The sequence below is a fragment of the Eriocheir sinensis genome, chromosome 13 (genome assembly GCF_024679095.1).
Source record: "Eriocheir sinensis breed Jianghai 21 chromosome 13, ASM2467909v1, whole genome shotgun sequence".
Lineage (NCBI taxonomy): Eukaryota > Metazoa > Arthropoda > Malacostraca > Decapoda > Varunidae > Eriocheir > Eriocheir sinensis.
Genome location: NC_066521.1, coordinates 2,589,648 through 2,607,505, shown reverse-complemented (window position 1 = coordinate 2,607,505; position 17,858 = coordinate 2,589,648). Strand labels below are relative to the sequence as shown.

The following is a 17,858-nucleotide window of genomic DNA, read 5'->3' as shown; positions in this document are numbered from 1 at the left end:
CATCACGGCGGAATTTAGGAAGTAGAAGAATGTCAGTAAGAAGAGGGGAGCTGATGGGACGAAGATCCATAGATTTCACTCTGTCCAATATAACTGTGTGAGTGAAGCCCCCCCACACGTACGATGCATACTCCATACGTGGGCAGACAAGGCCCCTATAAATGGAAAGCATCTGTGCGGGGGAGAAGAACTGGCGCAGACGAAACAGAACGCCCAACCTCGAGGAAGCTGATTTAGCAAGAGAGGAGATGTGAAGTTTCCAGTTGAGATTTTGAGCTAAGGATAGGCCGGGGATGTTTAATGTAGAAGGTGACAGCTGAATGTCGTCGAAGAATAGGGGGTAGATGTTTGGAAGATTGTGTCGAGTTAATCGGTGGATAAATTGGGTTTTTGAGGCGATGAAGGACACAAGGTTCCTCTTACCCCAATCGGAAATAAGAACAAGGTCTGAGGTTAAGCGTTCCGCAGCCTCCAGTCTGGAGTCTTGTAATTCTTGTTGTGAGGGTCTTCTGTTGAAATAAGTTGAATGATGCAGAGTAGAGTCATCAGCGTATGAGTGGATAGGACAGTTTGTTATAGAAAGAAGATCATTGATGAATAACAGAATGAGAGTGGGTGATAGGACAGTCCTGTGGGACACCACTGTTGATAGGTTTAGGGGAAGAACAGTGACCGTCTACCAGAGCAGCGATAGAACGGATATAATCCGTAGGAGGGTAGTTTAGAGAGCAAAGCGTTGTGCCAGACTCTATCGAAAGCTTTCGATATATCCAAAGCAACCGAGAAAGTTTCACCGAAACGGCTAAGAGAAGATGGCCAGGAGTCAGTTAAGAGAGCAAGAAGATCACCAGTAGAACGCCCCTTGCGGAACCCTTGCGGTTTGTCTTTTGAACCAATAAGAACAGATTACCTCGCGACACGGACCAAATATGAAATTCGGATTACCACAGTTTACCTTTCACAGGTTTCCCACGTACCCATTTAACGACCAAACCAAAAGGGGTGATGAGCAACTGGGCGAGCTGCACGCTGACTGCCCGGGGCCGCGGAGTCGTAACCAGTCACGGTGACCACTGCTCCACTGAGGCAAGGAAGTAATGAAACAATGGCTTACACTCACCCAAATCGTTGGTAGGGATGGTCTCCACATGTCTCAAAACGTCATAGCTCGTTGGTGTTGGCAGCGACTTGTGGCATATCAGCACCATCAGCCTGGGGCCCATGGAACCGTTGACAGAGATCTGTACGGAGGGAAGGACAGCTGGAAACGAATAATCTGTGCAGGGGAAAGAGCGTCTGGAAACAATTGGTCTACTTAAAGAAAGGAAGGATGGGGCATACTTATTTAATCTGGCCATTTCATGGGCAGAGACCTGTTTGGCAATGTAATGTACAGATAGTTTTCAGTTTCATAATTTTCTAGTGCAATACACCTTTACACACAGTATTTTGGTACGACACTTTTATAGTCTCACAATTTCTCACATCGCACTAATAGTTTTGTACGGTGTGATAGTCGGTTTGGGGGTATGATGGGGGTAAGTGTGAAGGGGGGATACGGGTCATGATTCTGAGTGTGCGTTGTTCTGGAGTTATATGTGCTGGATGAATGACTTGTGTAGGAGGGGGTTGGTGGATCAGTAAATTTAATAAATGGATCATATGGAGGAGGTTGGTATGGGGTGTGCAAACTGGATGACATGGGAGGGGGGGAGGGGTGGACTGCTGTGAGTGGTGCTGGGGCTGAGGAAGGGACGGGATCCGAGAAAGGCAATGTAAGTTGCTTGTTTATTAGATTACACACACGTAACTTAAAATATCCTTGCAAGTCGCTCTACGGCTCTATCCACAAATGAGATCACAGAGGCTTTATAACTGCAGAAAGCCAACCAATTGGTGGAAGCTTTCATGACGTCATTAGATTTTCGCCAGCGAATCGCTCTAGGAGCTTTAAGTGTGCCAGCCAACCACGAGGTGTCAGACTCACCGTCATGGTGATGACTCGCCCTTTCCCTCGAGTTTCCCTATGCCTCAACAAGAAAATGCAAGCCACTGAAGGCAATATGGGCACCCCACAAATCAAGGTTTTGATTCAGTACGTTTCTTGGCCATTGGGCGGTATTGCAATGACATTCGTAAATAACACTTCATTGCTAAATGTAACTGATATTATTTATATTGCTTTTCTTGTGCAAAACAATGAATAAACAACAGATTTATAATGTGAAAATACGTTCACATCTGTCTTGATAACTGTGGTCAGATGCCAGAGCCCGCCACCAAAACAACAACACCTGGGAACTGCAGCCAAGGTAGCAGAAGCGATGAATGGGTATGAAACAGTTTAAAAGGTGGTAGTATAAAGACATTGAAAGGGTTAGCAAAGATAAAAGGAGGAGAACAAACAAAAAGGAAATTAAGCAAGTAAAGGGTACGTCTTTTTACCCTACTGTTCACCATTGATACTACATACCGCAAGGATATCAATATACGGAACGGCAGAACATAATTTCAAAGGCAAACCAGTCGGTAGAAAGGCTAGGGAGTGTGGCGAGGTGTATAGTAAACGGATATGAGGTGGTTTCACCGAAAAGGCTGAAAAAGGATGATTAAGAGTCAGTTAAATAAGCGAGATAACCAGTAGAACGACCCTGGTGGAATCCATACTGACGAGAAAAGTTGATAGTTGATAGATGCATAAATAATTCTTTGTTAAGTTTAATTTCAAAAGCTTCACAAATACAAGAAAGTTAAGAAATAGGACGGTAGTTTGTAGGATTTGAGCAGTCACTCCTTTTCGGCACAGACTGTACTTCCAGCAGGAAGGAAAGAAAGGAAAGATGTTGAAAGGCAAAGACGAAAGTGTTTCACCACGGGGGTCAGCACGAACGCACAGATTTGAAGGACAGTATTAGGCACTCCATCACAGAATCATAAGTCTTCTAAAGGTTGGGGCCAGAGAGGCCAAAGAAAACATCATTCTTAAGTATTTTAATAACAGGCATACTCGAGTTCGACTGGGGTTGAATATGAAGAATATGCTCTGAATCGGCCGGAGTAGATTATTTAAAGAAGTGAAGATGTACTTCTCTCTTACAGTTAAAATATTCAAAGAATTTTACATAGTTGGTAGACTTAGGTGAGAGATAAGAAGCATATATATATATATATATATATATATATATATATATATATATATATATATATATATATATATATATATATATATATATATATATATATATATATATAATGACAATTAAGTCTTACCCGGACGGTGGAAAATTTCGAAGAATCAAGGTCTTTGTAACGAGAGTAAGTGATGTAGTTGCGTACGTAGACGTTAGAATAAAGATAGTAAGAAAAAATAGATTTTTGTCCGTAGTCACCGAGACCCGAGTTTCGAATAAGAAGAGAAGGTTAGGTTTAAAGAAGGAAATATGGTGTTTCACGGAATGGAAATAATAGCGAAGAGCGAGAATGTTGCAGTTTGATAAATAAACAGTTTGAAGAGCTATCAAGACACCTTATCAGGTTTGAAACCACAAGGGAAATCCGAGCTGGGGACATTTGTGGTCCTTCCCCCAGACGGGGACTTCGAGGAAATGGTGCGTGTGTATGTTGTGTGTATGGAATGTGGTGTGGAAAGTAAGATAACTTGTCTTTAGAGAGCATGCTGAATTACTCTAGTGTTAGTGAGTTGATGAGACAATAGGGAAACGGAAAATGAGGAGATGAGAACGGTCTTTAGTAGGCTTCCATCACCCCCTCACGTCCTGTATATACCTCGCCACCTCACTAGTGAAGGCTTTTACGGTATTAAACATTGATGGAGTGAATACAAAAGTTGTGTATTCGAATACGAATATAAATACTTCAAATTTTATCGAATACCAATATCAATTGGAAATATCAGAGGATCTACATTTGCAACGACCACTGCTCCATCTACATCTCCCATTCCACCTTCCAACCCTCACCCCGATTACTGCGTTAGAAATTAGATCGGGCAGACTTGGAGCTTTTTCGAACCATGAGTCACACGGAGACGACAAACGCAGACTTTGAGACAACCGAGGAGGCAGTTACATTTTTCCGGGCGGGAGAATTTACAATCCCACAGACAACGGGAAATACACCACGTTGTCCTGTGCCATGGTGGTGCAAGTGCAAGCAGGCAGTGGCTTGCGTCGCCGGGCCTTCAACCGTTACAAAAGACATGAGACAGAGTTCAACCATATCGCCTACAAGAAAGCACGAGCACAAGCACGCCGGTCACTGAAAGAAGCACGACGATCATCATTTGCCAGTTATGTATCCACACTTAATTCACAGACACAGGTGTGGAGGAGGGTACACAAGATAGCAGGAATTTTTTTCATCAAGCCCACCACCTGCACTTAAAATCAACAATAACATAATATCAGGGAGCGCCGAAGTCGCCGATGTCATAGCCAGAGCATTTGCTGCTGTGTCTGAACGGGACTCAAAACCTCCCGAAGTACGCCAGCACTTGGAAGAACAGGAGAGAGGCCAGCTAGACTTCTCCATGCGCGAACGGCTCTTTCCCGTTGCAACGACACTTCGCCGGGTCCCGATAACATATCTTATGCCATGCTCCGACACCTTAGCCCTAACACCATGACACTTCTGCTGCAAATATACAACAAAGCCTGGCAGACTGGCATCATACCAAATGGGTGGCACAAAGCCATTATACTTCCCATCCGTAAACCTGCAGGATGGTTTACAGCCCTTACACTACCGACCCATTGCTCTAACATCCTGCCTATGCAAACTCCTGGAGAAGATGGTAAATTTTCGCCTAGTACACCATCTAGATTCTAGAGAGCAATGGCCACCTGTCTCCTTACCAGTCAGGGTTTCGGAAGATGAGATCAACAGTATACGCCCTCGTGTATCTTGAGTCAGCTATCTGCCGCTCGTTTGCAGACAGACAACAGATGGTGTGCATCTTCTTTGTCCTCGAGAAGGCTTACGACACGACATGGAGATATGGGATATTAAAGCAGCTTCATGACTGTGGTCTTCGTGGACGGATGCCAACGTTTATTGAGGGATTTCTTGGAGAACGGATTCCGCGTCAGAGCTGGTACGTCCTACTCACCATCCTATGAACAGCAGGAAGGAGTTCCCCAAGGGGGAAGCGTCCTGAATGTCACCCTCTTTTCCGTAGCCATAAATGGTATTCCAACATCGCTCCCTGAGGGGGTGTCGTCCTCCCTCTCCGTCGACGACCTGGCAAATTGGTACTCGGCGTCTCGGATGTCCGCCGCGGAGCGAAGACTGCAACATGCCATCGACAGGACATCCAGATGGGCGGAGAAACATGGCTTCCGATTCTTACCTTCCAAGTCGGTTGCCATGCACTTTTGCCTCCTGAGAGGCCACCATCCAGACCCTGATCTCATCATGTGCAGTTCACAACTACCTGTTGTGGAAGAACATGAGTTCTTGGGACTCGTCTTCGACAGGTGCCTCACATGGCTTCCACACCTAAAAGCCTTAAAAAACAAAGTGCATGAGATCGCTCGATCTCTTTCGTGTTCTGTCATGCACTTCATGGGGCGCTGAACGTACAATACTCCTACGCCTTTACTCATTGGGTCGAGACTGTCCTACGGCTGCGAAGTATACACATCGGCAACAACCGCCCGCCTCTGCACACTTGATGCAGTCCACCAGGCTGCAGTCCGACTGTCAACAGGTGCTCGACAGCTCCTTCTGTCTCACACAACTAGTCACGCCACATCTGTGCCAAGTTCAATAACGTCGATTACTCCAATTTTTTTGAACTGCAAAACAACTCAAGAACTAGAAACAACGGTTTACCCATTCACTCGAGTCGATGTAACAGTCATTGGAAGGAGTTTCTTTTCAAACCGAGTCATCCGCCACTGGAACAATCTTCCCTCAGAAAATAAAGGCGTATACCATCAACTCCTTCAAATTTCGATTAGACCGTCATTTCGTTGCTTCAGGAGTAAACTGAATATCGAGGTGCTTACATCTGCCCAAAGTGGTTGTCGAGCAGATTAAATCACCAAAGCGGGCAACCTCGTAATAAGAACATAAGAACATAGGAGTCTGCAAGAGGCCGGTAGGCCTGTACGAGGCAGCTCCTCTGAACCTAAGCTCCCGTGTATCTAACCCCACCTAATATCGCTGTCCATAAATTTATCTAAGCTATTTTTTAATGTGACAATTGTATTGGCACTCACCACATGACTGCTAAGCCTATTCCACTCATCCACCAACCTGTTTGTAAATCAATTTTTGCCTATGTCCCTGTTGAATCTGAATTTATCCAGTTTAAGCCCATTACTTCGTATCCTACCCGGTTCTTTTACCAACAGAACCTTATGAATGTCTCTCTTATTAAAGCCCTACATCCATTTATAAACCTCGATCATGTCTCCACGCACCCTTCGCCTTTCTAGAGAATGCAAGTTTAACTGTTTGACTCTTTCCTCGTATAGCAAGTTTCTCAACCCCTGAATCATCTTCGTCATCCTCCTCTGCACCGATTCTAACATTTTGATATCCATTCTATAGTAAGGTGACCAGAACTGAACCGCATAGTCAAGATGAGGTCTAACTAATGCTAAATATAGTTTGAGGAAGACTTCGGTTCTTCTGTTGCTTACGCTCCTTGAAATAAATCCCAGTACCCAATTTGCTCGATTTCTAGCTTGAATGCATTATGCCCTTGGACGGAGATCAGAGCTCACTAAGACCCCTAAATCCCTCTCGCACCCAGACCTGCTTATGAGAGTGTCATTTAAGCAATAGTTATATGAGGGGTTGTTCCTACCTACACTCAAAATACTCCACTTCCCTACATTGAACTCCATCTGCCATTTATCCGCCCAGTCATACACTCTGTTTAGTTCACCCTGGAGAATACTAGCGTCCTGATCCGACTCAATTACTCTACCGATCTTGGTATCATCTGCAAACTTACTGACATCACTACTAATTCCTGTATCTAAGTCATTGATATAAATAATAAACAAAAGTGGACCTAATACCGAACCTTGTGGGACCCCACTCGTAACACATCCCCAGTCAGATCTTTTACCATTGATTTGCACTCTTTGCTTCCTATTGCTAAGCCACGCCTTGACCCAGTTCAAAAATTTACCCTCTACTCCGTGAGCCTGTAATTTAAGCAACAGTCGTTGGTGAGGAACTTTGTCAAACGCTTTACTAAAATCAAGATAGATTACATCATAATTTTCATCTCTGTCTACCGCCTCAAATACTTTATTGTAGAAGGACAAGAGATTGGTGAGGCATGACCTACCTTTCGTGAACCCATGCTGCGAGTCGTGAATTAAGCTATGTTTCTCTAGATGCTCCCGAATGTTCCTGGCTATTATGGACTCCAGCATCTTGCCTATAAACGATGTCAAGCTAATTAGACGATAGTTTGAAGCAACTGACCTGTCTCCCTTTTTGAAAATCGGCGTCACATTAGCTACTTTCCATAGGTTCGGCACATGGCCAGTATTTACCGACATCTTAAAGATGTCGGATAGTGGGTCACTGATTACATCACCTAATTCCTTTAATACCCTTGGAAATATCCCGTCAGGACCTGGCGACTTGTTCTTCTTAAGCTTATCTATCTCATCCTGAACTACTTGCCTGGTAATGATTATATCCCTATTTATCGCCATCCCCGCCCTCGTACACCTGAACCCTTTCCGGTATAGTCGTTCGATCCTCCTGTGTGAATACTGAAAGGAAGTAGTCGTTCAACAATGTGCTCATATTTTCGTAATTTTCTACTAGCTCCCCTGTGTTTGTTTTCAGCGGTCCAATTTTCTCCCGTGTTTTTGTTCTATACATCTGAAATAAGCCCTTAAGATTACTTTTCGCCTCATTTGCTACTTTGATCTCATAGTTCCTTTTTGCTATCCTTGTGTTTTTCTTAACTAATCTAGATAGTTCGACGTACCGGCCCCTGAGATGTGTTTCACCATTCTTTATTTTCTTATAAATTCCCTTCTTTAACCCTATCTCGTATTTTAGTCCACGAGTCATCCACTTAGGGTCACTGTTTTCTTTTCTAAGTGTTCGCTGTGGTATATGCTGTCTTTGGCCCTTTTCTATTACTCTAACTAAATTATTGTAAGACATTTCTACCTGGTTCTCCTGGCTCTCCAATCCGCAGTTCTGGCCCTCATGAATCCCTAAATAATCCCAGTTTACCCTTTCAAGATGTCTTCGAAGCCCCTCGTAATTTGCTCTTCTAAAATCTAATGAGCCAATAGGCTTTGTTGCCTGCACAGAGCGGTACCTCCCTCTGTGTCGGGGTGGAAATGGAAGTTTCACTCTCTCTGGTGCTGGGGGAGAAGGACACTCCCCGGGACATGACGTTTATGGCTTCCTACAGGAGTCTGGTATCCCTAACCTCCTGTAGGTTTTATTGACCTTTTATTGAGTTCTTTTTAATTATGGTTTTAATTAATTACCGTTTCTTTTAAGTTTTTTTTTAGTATAGGTTATGTAGTTTTATATTCGGCACCACTTAACCCTGCAGTTGCAGCGCCTGGAAATGAACGCTTCAATAATCATCACCAATACGAATTCAAATACACTGAAGAGGTTTTAATTTGAATACAATTACGAATACTTCTTTAACGTATTCATGAATGCTCATTGAAAAATACCTTCTTGACGTAACTGGGTATATCACTAATCTAAAGTTATGCAACAGTAAAATTGTCGTTTGCACATTCATGAAACGAATCCGTTGATATGGGTAAAGTACCGATTTGAAATGATCGTTCTGAAGCTATTATAAGCCGCACTGAGGGACTTTTTCTTGAAAACGGTCCCGCAGCTTACGGGTTAACGCAAGGGGACATTTAAAATATGAGTTTTGAAGAAAAGTGAAATTATTTTAGCACAATGTTTTAACACATGCTCCCCAAACACTCTTACTCCCCAAGTGAATTAGTGGTGGAAAGTTGACATTCTTGTCTCGGAAATCATAATTAGTTGAAATCAAACTCATTTACCCAATAAAAATTAAGAAAGGGAAAAATAAAACGGTTTACCTGCTTTATCTTCATTAAATAGGAATGATAATGTTGTGTGTAAATCGAAAAAGGTGCTACCTAAATAATTCAGTTATGACCATGATAAATATTTTTGTTATAATTGTCACAGCTTCATTGATGATTGTGTTTTCATTGTGGGTTAGCTTTGCATACCCTAAAACTCACTTCGATATTGACGGCAGCATTATTGTTTGTCACGTTAAAGCTGTGGTAGACAAGCGGCTGGGGACCCATCCTGCTGCGCGCCTCCGTGCCCGTCACCAGCACAGGCTCTGCTCACATAAAAAATAGCACAAGTTACAATCAAGGTTCACGAATTGTTATATCGCTTATGTAAAACCTTAGTGTTAGTCCAGAAGGACTTGAAACTTATCAAGTATATACTACTGTTGTGGTTAACTAAGTATATACTACTGTTGTGGTTAACTAAGTATATACTACTGTTGTGGTTAACTAAGTATATACTACTGTTTTGGTTATAGTCAATTTCGGTGTAAATAACAAGGATAAACACTGCAATTATTTTACCATGAAACATCTTTCTTTTATATAAAGTACTTTCGTGTTGTTCAATTTTAAATTTAGGAAAAAAAATAAATAAATATATAAATATATATATATATATATATATATATATATATATATATATATATATATATATATATATATATATATATATATATATATAAACTCGAAATAGCCAACATTGATAAACACAATAAAATGTTGATATTTCGCATTGTTCTCGAGTCTTTCATGCCAATATCATACAAGCAATATTCAGTTGAAAATGCAGCATTACCCGGATGCTATTCAGTGAAAAATGCTATAGTAATAATATATTATACAGCAATTAATCGTATAGTTGCTGCACCAGTTCTCATATAAAGTACACGCACAAAATTACAAAGCTTATATAAATTTATGACTAGGCATCCAAATAGTACCACAATAGTTTTTAGTACTGATGAATGAGGTGTTTAATCGTCAATTCATTCTTAATTTTCATGCTCACAATGGCATCCATTTTCTTTTCCAATCCCTGTGAATTGATACTCAATCTGAATTATGTTCATTCTTTGCATTTTTCGTACTTTTGACAATTGCAAAATGCTGTACAGGACAGATGAGCAGTTTTGCAGCTGCACTGTTTACTGTTACAGGGAATATTGGTACCACGGCCACATGCAATTATTTTAATTAGTTCTGGAGAGGCTCCTGATAGCTTAGAGTTTCTGGATGATATTTTTTTAGGTTATCTTCGGGGGGAGTTCTTGGACGACCCCAGCTCTTTACTGGCGCAGCCGGATTGCTCCCTGTCTTATTCTATGGTTATGAGACATGGAAACTTAATAGGGACTTGGAGAGGCGGATTGATGACTTTGGTAATAGATGTCTACACAGAATCATGGGATATCGCCAGCGATTATACCGTGAGACTGATCCGACATTTATTACCTACATAGTCCGTCAACGCCAACTCCGGCTATACGGGCACGTGTTACGTTATCCAGAAGCTGATCCTACTCATCGGGTTGTCTCTTTAAGAGACAATCCCGAGTGGAGGAGGCCAAGGGGGCGCCCACGGAGTTCGTAGATTGAGTAAGTCGATAGATCCTGCCGGGAGGTACTCGGGATAGGAAGGTGGCCTGCATGGAGGCTCGCCTGGAGACACCCGGACTTAGGGCCGTATTCTTAAATCTCACCAAATCGGCAACGACAACGACAGTCCCCACGCACACTAATGTTCGGGTTGTCACAATTTCCATATTCTTAAACACTCAAATTTGTCGGGTGGGATTTGGTAACACTGGCGGCACGAAAAAAAATAATTGGTAACAATGTCCCTTGTTGTTTGGTACATCTCAACGTTCTGACGGTCAAAACGCCGACTGCACCTGATACCCTGCGCGCTGTGTTCAAGTCAACAGTGGAGGAAACTAAGCGATATTCATCCCAAAATGAAGTTGCCCCACTGACAGAAGAACGGATCATACAATGATAAAAAAAAGAAAAAGGAGGCTTGGGAAACTTTAGCATCACTCTACAATGTCACTGGCTGATGAGGCCGCGGCCACACAGGGAGCGAGCGAGGGCGAGTGTCATGGCAAAATGGCGCAAACCAGTATAGCCTCGCACCCAGGTCTAGGAGGGCTTGCGCCCCCTGGTGGGGCAGCGAAGACGATCTCTCTTCTTTGCTTGTTTTGATGAATGTGAGGCACTGCTTTATACTCAACTTGCTCTTAACACTTCGCGGAGAGTAGCAGAAGTGTTCTGAACGTCTTGTATCTTCAAAGACGCTGTGAACATGCAAATCAGGCACAAAATAACACGCCCCACATTATTTGTGAGAAGGGGTGAAGGACCTGACAAAGTCTCCCAACAATTTGGTGCTTTGATCGGTACCACGGTCCCAGAGGTGGCGTACAAGAATACACCCTTCGTGACTGTCGAAACTGTGGTAGCCACGGGCACGATGGTTGTTTAAGAATATCATTGTCGGATGTGTGGGGACTGTGGTTACAGAAGTTTGATTTAAGAATACGGCCCTTAGCGACGTAGGGTGAGTGAGGCGACGCGCCCCCGTTGTATGCCCCCACTGATTGATTGATTGATTTTCTAACCAAAACACAGGCTCCTGGGGCTACTGACAATAATGACTACACTGGTCCCAACGTCACAGCTACGAAACCCTGTCCTCGAAAAGCGACCCACTACAGTTTGACTTAGTATACCCTTCGGTCACTCATATAAATGCTTTAACCATCCTCATCTTTTAATGAAGCATTCTGAATCAGTTAGGGCAAGGTGTGAAACATGCAGTTCCACCTCATCCTTGTCCGTTAGTCATGTAAACGATATAACACGGCCTCTGAAACCCATAAGAGAGGAATTAGAAATTGCAGGTCTATTATTGAAAAATAGTCAGAGTTGTTTACACAAAACTACGAAAGAAAACATGTTTTAACGTCCCAAAAAGTAGAGTTTTCCTCATGGAAACATAAATACTTGGACTGAGCTGAACAAAAAGTGGTGGTGGGAAAGAGTGTGGAAATTCAAGGAAAAGTTGCATGGAGATATATAGATAAGGAGACAGGACAAAACAAGAGTATCTCTGGCCCGCTATAATACAACTTAGTAAATAAATGGACACACGGAACAATCACTAGAACACTTCATGACGTTACCAACTCAAATTTTTCACAAACCTGTAGCGTTAAGCCAAAAATTATTGTTAAAGAAAAGTTAAACGTAGTCTACCATCTGGATATCCCTGAATAAACATAAAAAATAGAAGTAAACACTGCTAAATAAAAAGAAAACACTTAAGTGTATGTAGTGTATAGGAATATCATGACAGTATGGAATTATGCGCCTTTAGTTGAGAGCCTGAAATAAACGATTACAATCATGATTATCGTAAAGAAAGCTTTAAAAATCATCGTATTGGGAATGACATGAGACCTTAAGGGGAATGCCCCAGCTTACCCGGCAGTTGCTCCGCGCCTCTTAAAATCTCAATAAGGATTCCATCGTTTACATTGAAGGCATTCACCAGGCCCCCTTCAAGGAACACATCCAAGCTGACGACTCGAGTCTTCTTGGAGAGTTGTTCAGAAGTAGGTGCGTAGGACTGTGAATGCAGTGTAGGAAGGAGAAAGAATGAAAGAATGGTTCCATGAGAAGGAAATTAAAAAGGATTTCGTTGCTGTCATTATTTAGATGATTGTGGCTTTATTAAGGCATAACTATAATGTCAGTATAATTTACACAGACAAGACACGACAGCTAAAGGCTTCATAATGTAACTTTATATAGATCAGTGTTAAGATAATTAAATAATGTGACAACAACAGGACATACGTGTGTGATCCCCGGCCACTCGACAGCCGTAATAGAAAAACTTCTATTGCAGCCTTCCTTCCCTTGGTAACTGGAAGGACAAAATCCCCTTGGGAGCTGAACATTACCACCTCCTTTTGTCACCGCCACCTTCATTCCTGCTCTAAGTACCTCCTCAGACATCCTGCAAGACAATGACAGCGGTGAGTTAACTGGCAACGAAATATAAACAAAAATATTCATTCACCACTCCCCCAGTTCCACCGAATCTTAGTTTCATGCTGTCAGATGGATGAACTGGTGCTTTTCATACATAATGTAATGTACAGCGACCCCTGCAAGTCTTTGTGCTACGAATGAGAGATACACGTCCAGGTATCAGTGCATGTACAAGATGTTAGTATAGGCACAAACCATTATGAGGATTCTGCATGTGGGCACCATGGAAACGATGAGGCTCTTTGAGCATCACTGACCGCCTTATATGTCGAATGAGCTCAGAACTCTTAGGGTGGGTATAGTTAGACTTTGAGACTAGTACACCAGGAAAAGGCAAGGTCAGTGATGGCAGGTTCACATGGTGTCTGAATTTTGGGGGTAGCATATCCTGTCAGATAATCATATTCTGACAGATGCAGGCATTTAGGCTGAGGTACTCCGGTTGATGAGCGTATAATGCGAGTGAGACTAATGCATGCACTGGGCTTCATCTCTCTTGTTATGGTGTGCGCTCCTACTGAGATGTGTAAAACGGAAGAGGTCGTGGTGTTTTGCTCCAAACTAGACTACATATTTTACTAATGACTCCCTGATGACACATTGTTTTGTGTGACTTTAATACTACTACTGGCACTGAGAGTGCTGTTTAACTGTGAGACATATATACTGGTCACCATGACTCTGGTTCCAATGAATTATTTCTTGTTAATTTTACGAAATTCAGAAAAAAAAAATAATTGCAGGTTCTTTCTTGTCAACAAAGACCAGAGTTACACTGCTGTACTTGACATAGCAATTCTGAAAGGGTATTTAAGGATATTGATCACATCCTTTCAATACCTGTTGAAGGATCCTTCAGAACTGCAGAGTTTACTGGAGTGCCGATTTCTTTGTAAGTGATAGCACGCATGTTGTTGCTACACTCATTTACGTATATGTCAGGTCACGAAAAATCTCAATACTTAATCAGAACAGGTTTCATCTTGGTGTGTGACCTTGAGTTTGCAATGAGTTTCATATCGGTTCAATGTGTTGCCTCCTTGAGGTACCCTCAGACGTGAAACTGAAGGCTGTAAAAATGTTAATTGTTGAGAACCGCCCCGTCGAAGGGGAGTCACCTTGTCGTGGTGACGGGTCTTGAAGCGAGGTCGGCGGCACCACCTACCGTGGTGGCTTGTCTGCCTCGATAGGGCTCGATGTCCGCTGGCCTCGTGGATCAAGTGCTCCCCCCCCCATCACCGGTAGAGGAAGCCTACTGGTGATGTTGCCTGCGCCCGCCCTTTTACCACCTAGGGCAGGGCTATTGTCTCCCCACGTGTTTGCCGTGCGTGGCGTCCCGTATACTCCCCGTGCCCTCTCATCTGGGAGTTGAGTCCACCGCGGGGCAGGGTGTAGTTCCCCTCGGTGGGCAACACGCTCCTTTGGTGGGAGGGTTGGGGTAAGACGGACGGTTCAGTGTGGCCCCACTGAATCAATCGGCTGGTCATGCGTTGGCTAGGGTTAAGTGGTCACTGCCAGGTGGGCGATCGCAATGGTCCCGCGGCCGCCGTTAAACGCCTGGCAGTGGGTGCGTATACTCCACCATTACCCTTGGGGCTGTTGGGTGCGGTCTGGCCCAACATTCATCCTCCCCTTGTTGGGCTCCGTGATGGGTGGGGGTGTGGGGAAGTGAAACGAATCACCTGTGTATGGGTAAGTCTTCTTTACCCCGGCCTGCCTCTCTTCCTGACGTCCGCCTGTCCCTGGAAACTCCCAAACGGTCCTCTCTCATCGCCACCTTGGAGCCTTTCACGGCTTCTTGTGGTGCTTCTGGGAAGTCCCTACCCCCTAGAGGGTCTGCCCAAGACAAGTCCGTACGATAAAAAGTCCACGGAATAGTTCAATAAGTTCACGTAAACCTGGGGGCTCATCAGTCTCCCAAATAGAAGTCATGCCTGGTATATATGAGCCTGTTTCATACGAAAAGTACATTGTAGTTAAGTCTGTGGATGGCTGTTCGATAAACGACCTCGACATCTTTGAAGTACACCGTTCTCTGGTCAAGGCTTGCGGCCGTGAGCCTAAGATCGTGCCACAAAGGGACGGGAGCTTACTGGTTGAAGTATCGTCACCTGAGGAGAGCTCAAAGCTCCGTGCACATACTGTTAGGAATTAGGTCAGTTAGTTAGGGAGGATTTAGACAAATTAATTTCCCTTTATGAACTACTAGTCGGGCCAGAAGTTCAAGCAAACTAAGAGTATCGTCTGAGCTCAAATAAGCCTTGGATGGTACACTTTGCTCATCGGCTCTCCAGACCCAGAGCATATCAGTATAGTCACTGCCTGAAGACTACACACATTTACATGAAAAATGAAATACAAACAAGAGTTTTTTTTTTTTCAAATAATAAAAATAATAAAAAAAATAATAAATAATAGAATAATATAATAAACGAATCGAGCCAAGCCCATATCTGGCGAGAAAATCAAAAAACCCCTTTCACAGACCTGGGTTGCCGACTGACAGCATCAGCATCACCCTGCTACTTAACAAACACCAGTGCTGCGCTTCCCCCCCACATTAACTCGCGGCGGTGCTGACTTAAACTTAGTCTCGAGGACAACAGGACTCCTCAGAACTTAATTCAAGAGACCACTTTTTGAAACCCTTTCGAAGATAAGTGCCTCCTACAGTGATTACAAATAGGTATTACTATCTGGCCTGTTAGGATTATCGTTGTAACGCTGGTGTGCTTGTAGGGAAAGCCCGGCCACCCTCTGAAATTAGGTAAAAGTGTGTGTGTGTTTTTTGTGGAGTTGTCCTGGTGTGATTCTAGTGTTGAAAAACATAACCGTTTTGCATGGTAAATTCACTTGAAAACATAACCGTTGGGTACGGTAAATTCACTGTATCACAACAACACTTCTGTTTCGGGTGCATCAGTGTCCTGCGCTCCCCATGCCACAATGAACCAATCTCGGGGAGTTGTGTTTTCACGGGACCTTCTCCGCTACACAGAAGAAAGACTAGTGACCGAACTGAAAAACTACTGTCACCTCGGTGCGACGAGTGCAGCGCAGAGCAGACGGAGTACTCACACCCACACCAACCCCGTTCATTACCTTCAACCGTCTAGTACTGCCTAAGACCGTCAAGCTAGCGTGGCTCAACCTCAACGTGAAGGCTTATATCCCTAACCCAAAAAGATGCCTCCACTGTCAAGCATATGGTCACGTCACCCAGACCTGCCGTCGCTTGAAAAATGGACTCTCAAAAGTATGTGTGTCTTGTGGCCTGGATAACCACGGTGACGACTATCCTGGCCCTGTGCGGTGCTACCACTATGGTGAGCCTCATCCTGCCTCATCAAAGGATTGTGAGCGTTACCGCTTCGAAAAGGAAGTACTCATTATACGGAACCAGGCAAGAGTGACCTTTGCTGAGGCGAAACAACTTGTCCTTAACAAAAGGTCAAGCCCTGGTATGACATACGCCGCTGTCCTCAATGACCATGCCCATCGCCGCTCTACCAATGCTAAGCCTGTTCGTCCAACAACTCCAAGTTTACCGGAAAAGGCCACCTCATCCAACCTGATGGTTGCTGATGACCCCATGGAGCCCCATCGTCAAAAACGAACGTGCAGCGAGGAGTCCGTCGAAGACACACCTCCTACTGAAGTGCCTTCTCCAGCGCCCAACTCTGGGTCGCTGGAAGAATCCCGGGTGCCGGCTGCGGCAGCCACCCCTGCACCAGTGGCTCCGGCTGACCCTCAGCCGGTGACCGCTGCTGCTCAAGGCCACGGTGCGGCCCTGCCGGCGCCAGTGTCCTCCGCCTCCGCACAGTCTGTGCGGGAGGCTCCGCCCATGTCTCCGTCTCCTGCCGCTTCGTCAGATTGGCGAAGGGTTTGGGGTGGCAGGGTGAGTAAGACACCGGTAGGAACAGGAGGCCGGGGACATTTAGGTGTACCCCGGTCTGTCTCATCGGCCATTGGGCCGAGAAAGAAGAAAATAACGCTGGGATCATCCCTCCAGCGAAAGCCCGGTGATATAACAGGGCGGTCCCTCTCCGGGGGCGCCTTGAAAAAACTAAATTTAAAATTCAAAATCCTCCATTGGAACTGCCGCGGGGTACGATAAACTGGGAGGAACTCCAGCTTATAATTCAAGACTTCCAGCCACAGTGTCTGTCTCCAAGAGACACTGCTAGGAACCTCCCCCATCCTCCCCCACGCAATTACAGTGCCATATGCTCGCCAGCTGATGCCACACAAGCTCCTTCGGGAGGTACGTGTCTCTTCATATATAACGACATAGCACACACTCCGGTCTTACTTAACACTCCACTACAGGCTGGTGCTGCTCAAATCCACATAACACGTACCTACACCCTATGCGCGCTGTATCTTCCACCCAGTACACCACTCAATCAGTAATACCTCCTGACACTGGTACGCCAAATGCCTCCACTCTTCTTACTAGTTGGCGACTTTAACAGTCGCCATATACTACGTATGGGCAGATACCACCAGCAACCGAAGAGGAGTCACTGTAGCATCTGTAATTGAAGACCTTTGCCTATTGAACACCGGTGACCCAACACACTACTATATGCAAACCGACACACGTTCATTTACTGACCTCTCACTCAGTTCCCCCGATGCATACCTTGACTTTACGTGGAAAATATCAGAGGATCAACATGGCAGCGACCACTACCCCATGTT

General features: G+C 44.3%; 1 protein-coding gene across 1 annotated transcript in view; it reads right to left on the bottom strand.

The window, feature by feature from the left end:
• Positions 1 to 17,858, bottom strand: part of LOC126997872 (polycystin family receptor for egg jelly-like) — a 345,158-nt gene that overhangs the window by 43,091 nt on the left and 284,209 nt on the right. Inside the window, exons 28-31 of the mRNA XM_050859085.1 lie at positions 12,957 to 13,119; positions 12,582 to 12,726; positions 9,258 to 9,364; positions 1,121 to 1,241 (exon numbers count right to left, since the gene is read on the bottom strand). Of these exons, the coding sequence (XP_050715042.1) occupies positions 1,121 to 1,241; positions 9,258 to 9,364; positions 12,582 to 12,726; positions 12,957 to 13,119 (536 nt within the window). The remainder of the gene's footprint in view (positions 1 to 1,120; positions 1,242 to 9,257; positions 9,365 to 12,581; positions 12,727 to 12,956; positions 13,120 to 17,858) is intronic.